The 17,915-nt window shown below is 36.0% G+C and overlaps 3 protein-coding genes across 4 annotated transcripts; 2 read left to right on the forward strand and 1 right to left on the reverse strand.

The window, feature by feature from the left end:
- Window positions 1-6,614: 6,614 nt before the first annotated feature.
- On the forward strand, window positions 6,615-9,763 carry LOC112705926 (putative RING-H2 finger protein ATL21B). The gene is made up of 2 exons (XM_025756959.3): window positions 6,615-7,984; window positions 9,070-9,763. The coding sequence occupies exons 1-2, from the start codon at window positions 7,123-7,125 to the stop codon at window positions 9,501-9,503; spliced, it is 1,296 nt and encodes a 431-aa protein (XP_025612744.1). The 5' UTR covers window positions 6,615-7,122; the 3' UTR covers window positions 9,504-9,763.
- A 268-nt stretch (window positions 9,764-10,031) lies between these two features.
- On the forward strand, window positions 10,032-13,903 carry LOC112705925 (phosphomevalonate kinase, peroxisomal). Of its 2 annotated transcripts, XM_025756958.3 has the most exons (11): window positions 10,032-10,141; window positions 10,219-10,369; window positions 10,453-10,553; window positions 10,659-10,768; window positions 10,850-10,902; window positions 11,053-11,433; window positions 11,811-11,915; window positions 12,035-12,262; window positions 12,675-12,797; window positions 12,915-13,205; window positions 13,535-13,903. In XM_025756958.3, exons 1-10 carry the CDS (start codon window positions 10,134-10,136, stop codon window positions 13,179-13,181), a joined length of 1,527 nt encoding a protein of 508 aa, XP_025612743.1. In that variant the 5' UTR covers window positions 10,032-10,133; the 3' UTR covers window positions 13,182-13,205; window positions 13,535-13,903. The 2 variants fall into 2 exon arrangements, with proteins under 2 accessions (XP_025612743.1, XP_025612741.1); XM_025756956.3 differs by lacking the exon at window positions 13,535-13,903 and having other exon boundaries at window positions 12,915-13,456.
- LOC112705924 (uncharacterized) lies at window positions 13,797-16,025 on the reverse strand. The gene has a single exon (XM_025756955.3). It carries the CDS (start codon window positions 16,023-16,025, stop codon window positions 14,190-14,192), a length of 1,836 nt encoding a protein of 611 aa, XP_025612740.2. The 3' UTR covers window positions 13,797-14,189.
- Between the last annotated feature and the right edge of the window lie 1,890 nt (window positions 16,026-17,915).

Here is a 17,915-nt window from a genome sequence, read left to right on the forward strand (position 1 = left end):
TCACATTGTAGTTTGGGCAACCAAAAAAAGGTCGCTTAGGATTGGCGTCCGTACCAGACCAACGAAGAACAGGGCGCATCCCGCATCCACACCATTGAGGAAGCTTCCCTGCTCTGATGCGATTGGTGGTCCTCGCCCAAGTTCCATGTGAACGTGACCTATTTGAGCTCCCTGAACCTTGACTGCTGCTCCCAATCATCCCTATGAAGACGATGATGAATTATCAGTTTAGGGGTTTTGAGCCATTGTTTAAGGATTTATTTCAATCGTAGGGGCCAAATTGAGGCATAAAATTCTATCTCCGGGTCATGTAACTGTTAGCAATCCCACTCAGCACTTAATAGGCCACGTGTAGTTCACTGTGTCATAACAATGTGCCACATCAGCTTTCCGGTGACGGAGATGACAGCAGGGGCAAGCCGGAGCCACAATTACAAAATTAGGGGTTCTAATTGAGGCTAATGAAATTTTAGGGGTCATTTTGAGTCTCGAGCCAAATTTCGGGGGCCAAATTGAGATTTAACTCGATGAAATGAAAGAAAAAGAAAGAAAGGGAAGGAATGGCGCCAACCTTGCGAATGGAATCCAGGGAATGAAAGTGGCGGGATTAGAACAGAACTAGAAATGCTGGGATTATAGCCTAGATGCTGCCAGTACATTCAACAGAACGATCCACTCCTCCATTGGTCATTTCTGCAATTATCTATTGAGCAATATTAACATCTTAGTCTTTTTTCCCTGAAAATATAAATAATTATGCAGAAAAACTTAGAATGAACCTTTTGTATAGGTTTGTTATAATCTTTTGGGTTCACAAATTCATTAACCCCAAACTTCTTAGCTATCAACAATAGTAAATGAGAAAATACCATCAATAAGTGAATACAATTTGTAGATTTAGGAATTTTCTCACATTAATACAGGCAGAGAATATTAATCAAGATTCAAGAGCACTTAAATATATAAAGATGAATATAAAATCTGAAAACTTCAATTCAATAGCAAAGTCAATACATTAAAATTGATATCGGCTCAAGCCAGGGAAACTTATTATCTTGCAATACAAAGGTACTCTTCAGCAAGTAGCAAACGAATATATACCATGACCATCCATTCTAATCTAAAGCCATATAACAAACACACCACCAAATGAATACATCTCTAATCTGAACTCACTCTATGGTTTGTTTTCAAGTTGTCTATTTGCTTCTTAAAGAGCTCAGTCCAAAAATCCTTACAGATGAACTTTATGGCTTTCAGATGATCACTGAATCGTGGTCGCTCCATGCTGTACCTGATTAGTCACCAGAGTATGTTTAAACACACCAACACTTTCCTCCAATTCATTAAAATTTCATGATCAAACCATTATAAATAGTCATTAAGTAAAACTATATAGAGAAGCAGAATCATGAATCATAGTTAAAAGACTTAATTTATTGGTGCATCTTAATTTGCAAGTTAACTTTCTAGATCGGTCCAACTTGTAAAATCCCTACAATACCCGTATTCCCTTTTTTTTCCAAACCAAACCCTAATCCTCTTCTAACACACTCACTCACCTCTTACTGCCGTACACACCCTCACTCCCCTCACACCCTCTTCCTCAAAGCACACACCCACGAGCTGAGGAAAGAAAGAAAAGAAAGATGGAGATCAAGAGAGTAAGGGAGAGGAGGAGAGAAGGAAGAAGAGGAGGGAGAGGGCTACCGCATCGGCACCGTGCCTCACCGTCGTCCAACTTGCCGTCGCGCCGCCACCGCACCCGTCTCGCCCAGCCGCATTCAGCTCGCTGTCGCCCCACCTTGCCGTCGTCGTTGCCAACGATGGACGAGAGAGAGAGGCGAACGCGAGGAGAGAGAGGGAAGTTGTTCGCGCGTGCTGGAGGATCGCCACCGTCGTCCTCATCGCGACCTGTCACCATCGCTGGAGCCAGCCACCTTCGTCGCCATTTCTCGCCATTTGTTCCTCCGCCGAAGCCTGGATCGTCGTCGTCTGGGTTGCGTGGAGGAAGGAGGAGCCGCTGGGTGTCGCCGCGCCTTGTCTGCGTCGCCGCTGAGCTTAACCGCCGCCATGCCAAGTTGTTGTCGCCATTGTTGAGAGAGAAGAGAGAGAGATTGAAGAGAGAGAAACAGGATGTGCGAGAGGAGCTGGTGAATAGAGGGTTGTTTCGTCACCGCTGTTGCGTCGCCGTTCGGGTGAACCTTGGTTGCTACTGGAGCTGTTGGTGCCGCTGGTGGAGCTGTACCGTTCCTGTCACTAATCCAAACTATGGCCAGCTCCACTTTGTTACTGCCCCAGTCCAAATTTTGTGCTCATTTGTTTCATTCTACTTCAATCCTCTTCACCTTGGATTCTGGCACTCCGAGTTCAGTATCTTCGATTTTTTGGGACCAAGTTGTGAGTAGACTTTACATTTATAATTATTTAATTTTGCATCTATAATTATTTTGACGTATATCTATTATGATCTTTGAATTATATTCACTATATTTGCGTTGAACAATTTTAAATTGATTAGAATAATTTATTTCTTAGAATTGAATAATTCGTGTTTGTGAAATTTATACTTTAGGAACTATACATGAGACATATAGTTTTGATGAAGTTTTATATTATTCCAAAATATTTAATTTTACTTGAATATCTGTTATTGAAGTATCGAAGTATTTGTTGGTATTTTTATACTTTAAAATTGTAAAATATGTTTGAAATTTTTTATTGAGAAAAAATATGATTGGAAAAGATTCTGATGAGAAAGTATAATATGATTTGATTTGATTCGATACCTTATATATTTGAAAGATCAAAGATTTGTTGTATTTGAAATTATATGTTTTGAATTGGTTTGGGAGGCTCTTATTAGAAAACCGTAGTTAACGGCGGTTATGACGTTAACTTAGATGCATCTAACTCAGATTCCAGCTAACAAGGGTGTTGCTAGCCTAACGTGTAGGCCACACGTTAGATCTGTTATTCTGTTAGGACACACGAGAGGAAAGGGCTACCCATTGAGGTGGAGCCGCCCAAGTGTGGACTTTTGATTTGATTTCTGTATGAGAACTCCCTTATTGATTCACTTATTATTATCAACTATTATTTTCTAATTAAAAATTACTTTGATGTTTATATGGTCTCATGTCGATTATAAATGTATTGACTAGTCACTGAGTTGCAAAACTCACCATGTTTTTCTAAAAATATTTTTCAAGAATAAATATTTGATCATGTGAACCTTTCTGTTCAAGAGTAATGATGTGCAAAGGCTACCTATTCTTTGTTGAGTTCTTAGACGTCATCTGTTCCATATGTCACAGGCAGGATCCAACCATTCTTAATTATTTTTATTTTTGTTAAAAATATATAACTATTTATTTTGGAACTTGTAAAATATTTGAAATTTTCTTATTCAGCTTATAAAATGAGTTTGTTAGGCTTGTTAGGGAATTATTTTCCCTGAGCGCCAGTCATGGCTCATTTTGAACCGTGACACAACTAGTATTAATGAATTTGGCGACAGATCTACATCCAGAATCAAAACACCTTATTCTTGATTGTATAATAAGGCTAGCACCTTATTTAAATAAAATAAATAATCAAAACACCTTATTCTTGTAGCAAAACAACACAAAATATCAACAATTTAGTCAAGTAGTTTCCAAACAAAATCAGCAGCAATGTTCAGCAATTCAGATTAACAATCTAAACATTTCTCAACTATTCAGAATCAAAACCTAATCTAATCAAAACCTAAAAATCCACTAATCAGAAAATAAATCTAACTAAACTAATTACTAAATCAAACTAACTAAACAAAATTAATTGAACTTAATACAAATTAAAAAAATTTTGAAACCAAAACCTGAAAGCATTGACCGGAAGAGATGATGGCTGCAGCGCTGAAAAGATATGTGAGCCAGAATTGAGGGGGGATAAAAGGAGAGAGAACAAGGGGCGGCGGTGGTGGGGATAGATGCTGCTACAGGTGGCGCCGGCGTGCTGGAGCTCACCCGAGACGAAGAGAACATGAGCTTGAGCTTGATTTGATCTGCGAACGAGAAAGAATGAGAGAGACAGGGGTTGTGTTCTACTGGTTTAGTGTTTAAAAGAGAGGAGAAGAATGAGAAGGTAGTTGCGGCGGTTAGGGTGGCCGACGGTGGCGCTGTGAGTGAAGAAAGGAGAAGAAGAAGCTCGTGCGACGGAGAGAAGAAGCAGCTCGTTGAAGGAGAGAGGATCAAGCTCGTTTGATTTGTGATTTTTGTGTGTGAAAGGAGCTCGATAGGGGGTGCAGGGTTGGTGCTTTTAGCAATAAAAATCGACGGTATATTTATCGATTTTAATTTTAAAAAAAAGGCAACGTCTTTAGTGTCTATTTTATACATTAAATCCACTCCATTTATTTGATTTTCAAAAGCAATCTGGACCATTTAAATTTATCGACGGAAAGCTTGTTGATATTTTAAATATAAAAATAGACGCTATGTTCGTCAATTTTAAAATAAAAGTATTTTCGACCCCATTTCGTCGACAATATAACGATAGTTAAAAGGGATTTAATGCATCATCAAAAAATCGACGATTAGACTGTCGGTTTTATTATTTTATTTTTAATTTTTTTAAATATCGAAAGCAAACCGACGAAAAATATCGACAGGAGAGATAGACGTTGATTTTTTGTGTCGATAAATACGCTTTTTCTTGTAGGGAGTGAGATGCATAAATCAATGGTTTCACCCATACCAAGAGAATCAGTCAGGTATCTATTTCACTCGAAGCATGTTGCGCGGCGGGATCAGTAGCGTGTTGTGCGACGGCAGAAGCGTGTTGCAATGGCAATGATAAGCGAATGAGAGATACAACAGAAGAAGAGGTTGAGAGAATGACAATGATTGAAGAGGAGGAAAAATCCTAGAAGAAGAGGTTGAGAGAATGACAATGATTGAAGAGGAGAAAAAATCCTAACAGACCAAATGCTTCTTTTCTCTGAATCTGAAATTAAAAGGAAAATGGAAAAAAATTTAAAAAGCAAAAATTAGATGGGTTAATTTCTAATATTAATTTTTTCAAAAAAAAGATGAGGATATATTTTGTAATTATTTTATTGATGATTAATCATACAAGTAAGAGTAAAAAATTCATGGCTAATTTTTATAAGTATTTTAACTTTCTAAAACTATAATCACCTACATATAATTTTTTGATAGTTGACATACAGCTATCTTAACTTCATATGAAAATAACTGCACGTAAATTTTTTATTTTTTAAATTTACCAAATTAAAAAAAGTACTTAAAAATTTAAGGTCAGTTTAATTTATATTTTTATTTTCAGTGTTTTTTAGTTTTTGAATTTTATAAAAAAAATAAAAAACACGATATAAAAATAAAAAATAAAATTTTATTTTTTTTATTTTTTTTACAAAATTAAAAAATAAAAATATTAAAAATAAAAAAATGAACCAAATTCACCCAATTATTTTTAAAAAGTATAAACACTTCTCTAAAAAAAACTATACGAACCCGTGGTGCCCACGCATTACCTGAAATCACCCGATATATTCCATGGTTTCTTAAATACATTTAAAATGTTAAAATTAAATACTACCTGCTTCAAGTCATCCTAATGAGCTCACTAAATTTATTATTTTAGTTTACAACTAAAAAGACAGCGACGTTCCAGTGAAGCCCTTCCCCAGAATATCATCCGCCTGAACAACATTTTTAATTGATTGGAATCCACTCTAACATATTGAGCCAGACTATAATGTTTGGGAGATGAAAGCCAAACAAATCTAAATTTATCCTATTTAGTATATATTAATTATTGTTAAATTAATAAATAATAAATAAAATAAATTTGAGCTATTTTTTTATCTTTATAATATTATTGTCTTTATTTCTAGACTTTTCTTATATTCATCATTTAAATTCTTTTGCATTTATTATTAATTTGTATTTATTATTTTAGAGTTAAGTATGATTTTGGTCTCCTAACGTAGAAGTTGAAAATTTATTTTATCCTCGACTTTTTTTTTTTGCTACAAAATGGTCTCGAAAATTTCAATTTGTTTTAAGATCGTCATTTTTATCAAATTTTTAATTTTTATTCTAAAAATACTTTTAACTAAAAAAACAAAAACAAAAACAAAAACAACGTTTGAATAAGGAAAAATGGGAAAGGGAGAAAGGGGGAAGGGATTCGCGGGGGAGGGGGTAAGGGGAAAGGATCTCGCCGCTGCTCCTTTGGACTCGGCGGAAGTGCTCGATGGTGGTGGGTTCTGGTTTGAGGCAAGAACAGAGAAAGGCTTCGGTGGTGAGCCGAGGGAGGAGAAGAGCTCATGCTATGACGGTGGCGCTAGGGTAGTGCGAAGAGAGAAGAAGAAAAGGGTTGCGGTGCTTTGATGGCAGATCGGCCCTTTGATGGATGTGATGGCGGTTTCGGGTGGCTTGCCGGCATCTGCTTCTGCTTCCATTCTTCTTTTGCTTCGACTTCCATTCTACTTTTGCTTCTATTATGTTATTGATTTTTTATTATTGTTGTTTCTGGTTGCTTCTGCTTCTAATTGATTATATTGTTTCATTGTTGTTGTTGTTCTGCTCCTGCTTTTGTTTTTGTTTGATTCCATTGTTGATACATTGGTGATTCATTGTTATTGTTGTTGTTGTTGCCCTGCTCTTGTTTCTACTTGATTACATTGTTGATTCATTGTTCATGTTACTTCTAGTTCTGTTTCTGCTTGTGCTTGTGCTTCTGCTTCTGCTGGTGTTTCTGCTGGTTGGTGCTTGTGCTTGATTTTGGAGAAGAAGAAGAAGGGACATTTTGGTCCGAATGACGGTTTTGAAACAAATTGAAATCTACGAGACCATTTTGTAACAAAAAAAAGCCAAAGACAAAATAAATTTTCCACATCTACATTAGAAATGAAAATCATACTTAACCTATTATTTTATTTATCACTTTGAACACATCTTAACTATGATGTCTATACATCTATTCACTATTCAGCTGCATGGATATAAATAATATTTCACATTTACATAATATCCACCACAGTTACCTCATCATATTTGATGGCAAAACAAAAGTTGCTTTCTGTGGTGCACCCCACTAATAGGTTCAATCATGCACCCATTTGCATTAAGGGAGGTGCATCCTACGGCTGAAACGCCACCACCCAAGTGCAGGTGCACCGAAGACAACACCCCCAAAGTAATAATACCGAAAGAAGCTAAGGTTAACCCAAACCCCAAAACCCAATTAACTCCAAACATGAACTTTCCCATAATCCTCCTCCTTCTTTTCTTCTTCTCCTTGAAGCCTCCTCAAAAACACGTTATTGTGTCATCAACCACACAAGACACATGCTTGGATGCTGTTTGCAATCTAAGGGAGCCAGTAATTCGATTCCCTTTCCAAATAGAACCAAACTCATCATCATCATCATGTGGGTACCCAGGTTTCACAGTAACATGCAACAACCGTGGCCAAACACTCCTCAACCTACCTCATTCAGGAGGAGAGTTCAGCATCAAAGGGATAGACTACGACACTCAACAAGTGTGGGTAAACGACCCTGACAATTGCCTTCCAAAACGCATACTCTCTCTCAACCTCTCTTCATCCCCATTCGAAGCCGTTTACAACCAAGAATTCACGTTCTTCAACTGTTCCATGAACTTGGAGTATCTCAAGCATAGGTACAACCCCATAGCTTGTCTCAGTGATCCAAAGCACATGCTTTTTGCAACGTCTTCGTCAACCGTTGTTGTTTACTTGTCGTCGATTTGTAACGTGGTTAAGAGGGTGAAAGTGCCGGTTGGGGTGCCGTTTTACGAACATGTTGTGTCGTCTAACCTCAGCGATGATTTGAGGTTATCGTGGGAATGGCCAGAGTGTGGGAGGTGTGAGTCACACGGTGGAAGATGTGGCTTTGAGAGCAACACCACTTCGCATGTTGTGTGTTTCAACGATTTCCCTTCAAAAGGTACCACACTGCCACACACACTCCACTAACTATTATGTTTGGTTTGAGTTTTTTTTTTTCTCCTTTCCAATTTTAGAATTTTATAAAAAAATTAAATCAATAACATTGTTACGTAAAAAAATATGGATTTTGTTAGACAATAACTTTTTGTAACGTGAATAATGAGTTTTAAAATTATCTCAATAAAGTAAAAAAATACTTCATTTTTAAATTATCTTCTAAACCTCAATATTAGAATAGTCATTTGCACATCTAATGTATTGAACATTCAGTCATTTTAAACTGTGCATGAGTAAATCGAATCAAAAGAAATAACCATCTAATTAAAAATAATGAATATAATCATCTGCATACATATTCAATTGAACATTCGACATATCTATTATTCACATTGTTTAGTATTTTCATTGTCTATCTATACTTCTCCAAAAAATATATACTAAATTAGACATCCGTATAATGTATGTATTAATTTATAAAATATATATTAAAAATAAATTATATAATATATATTTACATATAAATCATAATCATTAATTTAATGGTTGATTTTCTAATGTTAATATAGTATTTTTGTGAAATCAAATAGGCCCTTAGAATCCAACTCATTTCATGCAAGCTTCAACATTTTTATGCATTTATTGCCTATGCTTAATTACAATTTGATTTTCCTAGGTAAATTTTGAACTCCTTTCCTCTTCTAGGAGATCTATAATCTAATTCGAGAAAATATTAGTATTTGTGTTTAAATAATTCATGGTTGGAAAAAAACTTGTGGTGGTGGGTGATTGGGTTAGTGGTCACGTCAAAGGGGTTAGAATAGAAGTATAATTTCTTTTTTCTTTGTAATGTCCATGTTATGAAAATATTATTATTGTGGTCATTATCAACATTAAACAATGGAGACGTGGACATGTAAACAAAAACAGATTAAATAATGCAAATAGAACGGTTCCACTCAGCTTATAAAATGTAAAAGGATAATAATATCTATAAAATGAAACATAAAGTATAATTAAACATGAATATTTACAAAATTTGCCACGGATTTTTCTCTCGTATTTATATATTTATTTTTTTGACAGGGTTTTCTCGTTGTGCACGATATGCAATAGCTATAGGCTTAGGAGTACCAGCATTATTGTGCTTCATTGGGATACTGAGTTGCCTGTGCAGCAAGCTCAAAATCTTAGCACACCGTTGGGTCTGGGACCGTCAAACTGTACCAGATTTCGAGCCCCTTATTAGCCCACAACCAACTATCATTTTGGGCCTAGATGGGCCAACTATTGAGTCGTACCCAAAAATGGTTGTGGGGGAGAGCCCAAATATTCTTCCGAAGCCCAATGACAACACATGCCCAATATGCTTGTCGGAGTACAAGCCCAAAGAGACAGTGAAAAGAATACCTGAATGTCTTCATTGCTTTCACGCTCAATGTATTGATGAGTGGCTTCCATTGAATGCTTCTTGCCCAATTTGCCGAACTTCTCCCAACAAGTTACCTGCAGCAGCTTAATCCATCATTAGACTCTCATACTTAATAGTTAATACTAGTTTACCAGTAATTAATACTTCTACCACTTCAATTCTTTGTCTCTCTCTACTCCCTAGTTTTTTTTCTTCAAATTTGTAGCATGTGTAATACTTTCTTTTTTGCTTTAAATAAAATGTTGAAACTAACCAACCCCTGAACTACCTAAACTATTCTAGTGTTTGTAATCAGCTGGAGATTGGAGAGCAAATTAGTATGAACAGATTTTAGAACAGTTTGAAAAATTTTTACATGTACACAAAAGATTAGTCACTAATCAGTTACGATGTATCTACATTGATTTAAATATTTTATATTGAGTTACATATTTTTTCAAGTAAATAATTAATTATCGAAATAATTAAACCTAATATAAATATATAATAGAACACACATTTGCAGATCTTACTGCATGCAGGGGCCACGTGCAACGCGAGCCCAATATTACCATTTACTAATTATTTATATTTAATATTTATAATTGATTATCTTTCATTTACATTTTCTGAAACAAAGCAGAATGCAAGAGATCGATCGCATTAATGACTGTGTAGAAGATCACTGATCCGCACTCATAAATCATAATTGAGGCATTCCGAATTCCGCACTAACACGATGGCCGTGTAAGTTAATCCACCACTTCTTCCCAACTTACCAACTAAACTTGGCTTAATTAAGTTTGTTTATTCACTAATGACAGGGTTGCATCTGCACCTGGGAAGGTGTTAATCACCGGTGGTTACCTGATTTTGGAGAGACCCAACGCAGGTCTCGTGCTTAGTACGAATGCTCGCTTTTACACCATCGTTAAGCCTCTTCACAACGAAATCCAACCTGATAGCTGGGCTTGGGTGCGTTTTAATTCCTTAATTTTAATTAAATTACTTAATTAAGTTAATTAATTAACTAATTAATTGGTTCTTTCTTCGTTCAGGCTTGGGCAGACGTCAGATTAACGTCTCCGCAGCTCGGCAGAGAAGGACACTACAAGCTCGCGCTCAAGAATCTCACTGTCCAAAGTGTTTCTTCCTCAAGGCACGTTTTTTATTTTTTATTTTTGTTTCGCATTATTATATTTGTTTGATTAGTGGCTTCAGTGGAATAAGTAGTTAGGTGCTTAATTTGTTTTGTTTTTTCCAGTGAAGGGGGAAATCCTTTTGTGGAATATGCAGTTCAGTATTCTGTGGCTGCTGCTTATGCAACATTGGATAACAATAAAAAGGAAGTGTTGCACGAGCTTCTCTTACAAGGTAGTAACCAGTGCTGATTTTGTTAACTCTTTCAGTCAACTACTTCAGATTTCAATTTTTGTAACTGAATTGGTCTTGTAGGACTTGACATCACCATTTTGGGTTGCAATGATTTCTATTCATATAGAAATGAGGTAATTTACCCCTACCCAATTTTGTTTGTACGTAATTTCTACCATTAGATGTGTTTAACACTTGATTTAAGGATTGAATGATGTGTGCTAGCTTAGTGTACAAAGCAGAATGATCATGAGTGAAGTTTTGATGTTGCAAAACTTGTGCAGATTGAGAGACGTGGACTCCCTTTGACACCGGAGTCATTGGCGAGTATTCCTCCTTTTGCATCCATAACGTTCAATACTGATGATGGTAATGGTGGAGATTGCAAGCCTGAAGTAGCTAAGACTGGTTTGGGCTCATCTGCTGCTATGACAACTGCTGTAGTTGGTGCTTTACTTCATTACCTTGGTGTCATAAAGCTTTCCTCTTCTAAAGATCAACAGGATAGGAAGGATTACACAGATATTGATTTGTTGCATAAAATAGCTCAAACTGCTCATTGTATTGCCCAAGGAAAAGTTGGCAGTGGGTTTGATGTCAGTTCAGCTGTGTATGGCAGTCAACGTTATGTGCGGTTTTCACCGGAAGTGATTTCGTCCGTACAGGTATTCAGCACTTACCCTTTTAATGTGTCTTGTGTTTTAGGCAAAAAATGCTTTAATTATGTTGATTTCTGTTGCACACTTTTGTGTATATATATATATATATATATATATATATGCATTTCAACTGGTCATGCTGGTATTGTGAATATTTATCGACTAAATATGTAACTGGTATGAATGACTCTCCTGATTTGTTTGGCCTAAATATACTCAATTACAAGAACATTAGTTTTCCTTGATGTACAACAAAACTTGAGCTCTCTAATTCTTGCTACTAGCTCCATCATTTTAGTTTGCCATTCCAGTTGCTAAACATGTTAGGATCTTCTAATGGTTATCTCTTACAGTGACTAGACATTGTTTTGCTGACATTGCAGGTTGCAGCACAAGCATTGCCTGCACCAGAAGTTATCAGTGACATTCTGAATGGAAACTGGGACCATGAGAGGACTGAGTTCTCTTTACCACCTTTGATGACTCTGGTAAGCAATTTAAATCCCTTATACCCCCACATTTTCCTTTTATTTCAGGTTGAATGACTTTCTTATCAGAAGAATATGAAGTCTATTGGTTAATATTCTGACTATATATCGTTTTTTAGTTACTAGGAGAACCAGGAACTGGTGGTTCATCTACGCCATCAATGGTTGGTGCTGTAAAAAAATGGCAAAAGTCTGACCCTCAGAAATCCCTGGACACATGGAGAAGACTGTCAGAGGCGAATTCGCAGTTAGAAATTCAACTGAACTTTTTGAGTAAATTAGCAAAGGAACAATGGGATGCATATAAATCTGTGATTGATAGCTGCAGCAAGCTCAGATCAGAAAAGGTATTTCTTTCAAATCATTTGTGGTTGTTTAATTAATGGAAGTGACATCAAATTAGAATTTTTACTCCTGTGGATGTAGAGTAAACTGATTGATAATGCTCACTGTTAAATAACTAAAACATTTTGGCCTTATGGGTATGCCTTGCATTATATTAAATTTCTACATTCCTGTTTATTAGTTATTTTAATGAGATAGGACATCTTTACTATTAGACTTATACAATTAAGTTGACTTTTGATGGGTTTGAAAGAGATTATATATCCAACTTTACTGTTTGCTGATTTTCAGTTTCAAGTGGTGTGACTGAATTTCTAATGCACATATGTGATATCATGTTCTTGAGGCTACACTTCGGGCTCTCATGTTCTTGCTTTTCTTCTTGTGTTGATGTTGAAAATGCAATTCTCTCAGTGGATAGAGCAAGCTTCTGAACCCAACAAGGAAGCAGTTATTAAAGCATTGCTAGGTGCAAAAGAAGCTATGCTTGGGATTAGATATCATATGCGCCTAATGGGTGAGGCTGCAGGTGTTCCTGTAAGTTCCTTTCATTGATTTGGCACTTATTATTAGGCTTCTTCTGTTTGAATGATGTTGATTATAAATTATATCTGCTGGTAGAATATCACTACTCTTTCCTTGCAATTCATGCAGATTGAACCAGAATCACAAACAAAACTTTTAGATGCTACACTGAACTTGGAAGGAGTGTTGTTGGCTGGAGTTCCAGGAGCAGGAGGATTTGATGCTGTCTTTGCTGTTACTTTGGGAGATTCAAGCAGCAGTGTGACAAAAACATGGAGCTCACTCAATGTACTTGCCCTTCTGGTTAAAGAAGATCCTTGTGGCGTTTCTTTAGAAAGTGCCGACCCTAGAACAAATGAAATCACTTCAGCTGTATCTTCAATTCATATTGAATAATTTCATTTCCATCAATTAAATATTGTAAGTCACCATAAAATTATATCGTGTAATGTGTCTTATAGACTAGGCTTAGTTTCTTTTCAATTTCAGGCTGGGGAAAAAAAATTTAGTGGACGATTTAAAATAATAAGGCTGTGTGTATTATTTTTCTTTTGGTTTCAGTGTGCGCCACCAATTTGTCTGTATTACTGAGTAGGAAATATTTTAAGCTTAAAATTTTCTACAGCCAGAGTAAAATAAAAAGGATTATGAAGTCTCCGATTCATTGCTTATTAGAATGTTTCTATGTTTCTATATTGCTGGTTGAGAGCATATGTTAAATAACACTTTGTTCCTCGCTTTATTTGCAGATGAAATGGTTATTACATCTCCCAAGATACAGATTCCCGTTGGTACCCAGAGGCCAGAGGCCAGAGGATTTGTTTCATTTGATAAATTTACCTAAACCGTAAATTGAGTTATCATTTTTGACAAGTGTTATGTGATGTAGTTGGCATTATTAAATTTTATGTAAAACGTAACTTGGCACATTAGTGTTTGTTATATTTTAAGGGAGCCATGAAAAGCTTAAAAAGTATAGTATTTATTTACCATAAGTACTATGACAAAGGCTTTTCATTCCTGACAATTCAGAAGATATTATATTTGATAAATAACGATTCACCATTGTGTAATAGAACTATACAATTAAGTACGCAAACAATGCTCATTAATATACACACCCTAAACGTCTTGTAGGAGCTCAGCAAAGGTAAGAAGAAGAGTAACGGGAGCAGCTTTGCAAAGATGAAGCAGCCATCTAAAGTTCTATCTCGGAACTCATCAAAGAGAATAAAGTGACTGTAAAAAAATCCCTCACCATCAACTCATTCTGATAATTTAGTTGTCGTGAGTGTGGTACTTCTTTCATACTTGAGCTAGCATCTGATTCACACTGATTTTGGTGTTTTCTGCAAGGAACTGGACTCATGTTGGAAATGGCCGAGACCAAAACTGAGAATTGTGCTATCCACCCAGATTAGGATATTCATTGTCTATCCTAAAACTGACACACTCTGCCAGAGCTTTTGCATTCAGCTCCCTAGCATATCTCCAGACATAGTTCAGACCTACAAGAAGCTCAGTGATTGCTTCTTCTGTCTTCTCTTGATCCGCAAAGTAAAGGGTTTGTACGAGAAGCACGTTTGTCCGGGAAACAAAGCTCTGCTGTTCGAAACTTCTCTCGGACTGCCATCTTATCATATTATGAGCAAGTGGTGCCAGCCACTCCAATATGCTTGTCATTGCTTCATTCCATTCTTCAGCAAGACTTGTGTCATAGACCAATGATGACGCCGACATAATAGACTTGGTATACGGCTTTAACTTCGCTCTAAGTGCAGTTCTAACACGACCAGGGAGCATGCTGTATAGGTCATCTCTTGCATCAGGACCAATCAGGTTGGAAGAAGCTGCTAGCTTCTCAATCACAATGATAACATTTGCATAGTGCAACGCCAACGCAGCAGCACCAAGAGTTTCGGGTGGAGGCTTTAGTAGCTTGCATAAGGATTTGAAGACTGATTGACCATGATGAAATAGTCTTCCATGGAGAATATTTGAATGAGCCTCTTTGGGATTATTGGTTCCATAAAGAACACTCTTTGTGCTTGAGTGGCATTCGGAAACTGAACTGTCTGAAGCCATGCATCCTTTGAAAGGTCCTACTTGAGTCAGTCGACTTGGTCGTGAGTGACTTTCCTTCCCAGTTAAATCCGCCGACTGTCCATAAAACTTCCAAATCTTGCTCTTTTTAGTTTTTCCAGAAACTGGGGCTGATTGATTCAGATTCCTTCCAAGAGGACCTGAATAAAAATTAACACTTGGATGCTTTGCTGAAATTGGTCCTGATTTTGTTGACGAGTCACCAAGAGGACCGGAACGGAAAATGCTGGTTTTGTTTGTTCCACCAATTGGACCTGATCTACCAATAGGACCTGATCTAGCAGTAAGAGCATGGAGATTAAGGGGCCCTGAAGAAAATCTTGGAATGCTGTTCCGCGATGGGTTGCCTGTAGATTGCAACAATGTAGAAACTGATTGACTTCTATAAATAAAATCTGAATTCAAGACACCTGAATTGTTGGTTCCATCAGCTTCTACCGCCTCTTGAATTCCAAACACCTGGTTGATCCGATGGAATATCGTGAACAAGGATCTTGCTAAAAGATTTATGGTGTAGTCATATGTCCTGTTCCATAAAGAAACCTCCCGTAACTCCTTTAACTCCTGCCTCTTCCACCCAACCTTCTTTTGAAACTCGATTAAAGTTATGGCATCTGACTCACCGCTCGCCTTCATTCTTGCAAGAGTTTGCTCAAGATCAGCAAGCACTTCCATTTCTTGATACAAACTTGCATTAGCTGATATGAACTTCTCCATCCTTTTGATCTTTTTTTCCATCTTCTTGAAAGAGAATTCCCACCCATATGGATCGAAACTCATAACGATGAAGTCATAAAAGGCATTCTCAAAACCTTTAAGTCTCGGATCACTGCATTTCTTACCAAGTCTGGACACAGATTCAGCCACATGTGCCATGTTCTCGAGTATCTCTGCACAGATCAAACGTTCAATGAAATGATCATCCTCAGAAACTAGCTTTCTTATGCCAACCGAATTTGTGATCTCCTCTCTCAACTTAGCAATCTGTTTATCACTCAAAGTCTGCCATAGATTAACCAGCTTGGACATCAAGCTTGCCACTTCAAATGCTAATACTTCAACCACAACCTTCTCAGCATTAGCATCATGCTTCCGAGGAACCTTCCAGAGAGTGCGAAACCATGATTCTGCAACCATTGTTTACGAAAGAATGGTAAAACAATGCACTCTTATGAAAAATCCTTCGTCATAGCTCTGTATTACATGGAAAATAAAATACAAAATGAAGATTGTTAAAATAGGCATTAAATATGCAATACATTTATCAGATAAATTTCAACGAGTATCAAATAATTTCATATTCTCAGTGCAAAAATCTCAAGAAAAAGAATACTAAAGAAGCACTTGCCTGCTACTCCAAGTGTTTTAGTGGGAAATAGTTTCACAATATTATTTGTATTATTGAAAGACTTGCATGTTTCAGGTACAAAACTAGATGATCTATTAAATCAAAAGCATGTGTTTCCTAGTCTTTACCATTCTATTTCTATCTTTGCTTCCCCTTTTTTTATGTGGTTCATATTTATTCCCCATGTTATGCAAATAATGGATAGATGAAAAGAACAAAATATTTGAAGTTTGAAATGCATATATCACAGGGATTGATGAAGTGACAATTTATCAATTAGAATTTTTGTTTTAGGAATTAAACAGGATACAATGCACCAAAAGTTTTTTACTATGTGACATCAAATCTAAAGAAAGCTTAACTTTATAAATTAAAAAAATAAGGGAAAAAAAAGAAAAAGAGACAAAAGTTTCATGTTTAACTGAATTTGTCAAAGAATATAATTCCAACAGATGTATTAATTCCTTGAATCAAATCTTCAAAATCAAACAAGCATAAGCTGGGTCCAGTGCCTCTGAAAAAACTACATATGAAAAGTAAAAAAATAATGTTTATATTCCCCCTCCTTCTTACTCTCTTTGGGGCTTATCCTAGCTCCTCTAATTTTCTGATGGATTGAAATGCTTAGTTGAGAAGCTAGACAAAAAGAGAATATGAATTTTCTTTTATGGTACACATTGCTGAAGAATATATACTGAGGAGAAAGAAAGCTACATGACATAAAAACCTAAATCTGGATCCTATTCTCTACTTACTCATTCAATAAATCAAGAATCAATATCAAATTTCAAAGTTGAAAGAGACTCCAATTTTTTCCCTTTCCTTCTCTTGGGGTCAGCTTAAAACTTTAAAAATAGTTTCATATCAATTCACACAACTAAAAGGAAAACGACATTTTAAACCAAATCAATCCTGAGCAAAACCCAGATTCCAAAATTATTTATTTCCTTGAAAAACACACAAATTTACAATCTTTTTGGCAAAATGGCCACACTTAATATCACTTCACCAGCTTGTTTGCTTATTATATGGAGGAAAAAAAATGTTTTTGCAATCAAAACTCAAATCCTAGCAGCATAAAGTGATTGTATTTAGAAAAATGGCACACAAAAAATACAATCAATAAAATCAAAGGAGGAGCATGATGAAGTGAATAGAGTTGCATACAGGGAGGCCCAAGGAAACTCACCAATCACAGAAGGCAGAACTATCCCAAGAATCTTTGAGCTGGGAACAACACAATGGAGCAAGAAGATGGAGAGAGAGAGAGAGAGAGAGAGAGAGAGAGAGAGAGAGGTTAGATGGGAAGCTGCAGTGTAAGGAAATAAGGTGCACATGGAATGGAAACAAAGCATGAATTGGACAGACACATATGCAGAGAAAGCGAGTGAAAAACTAAGGACATCCTAAATAAATGTAACATAATTTTTAATTTTTTAACAAATTTTCATACCTCATTCTAAATAATATTGATATAAATATTTAATTTATATGTACTTTCTTGTGTAAAACAATTTAGACAGATTTTAATTATGAATTATTATAGCAGTATAAATATTTAACTCAAACATCTATTATAATTTATAATTGTAAAACAATTAAATTAAATAATAGTGTATAAATATGATTAAATAAGGGTGTTTTTATATAACTATTAGTAAACTCTTAATATAACAATA

Source organism: Arachis hypogaea, chromosome 8, assembly GCF_003086295.3.
Source record: "Arachis hypogaea cultivar Tifrunner chromosome 8, arahy.Tifrunner.gnm2.J5K5, whole genome shotgun sequence".
In the NCBI taxonomy this organism is placed as follows: Eukaryota; Viridiplantae; Streptophyta; class Magnoliopsida; order Fabales; family Fabaceae; genus Arachis; species Arachis hypogaea.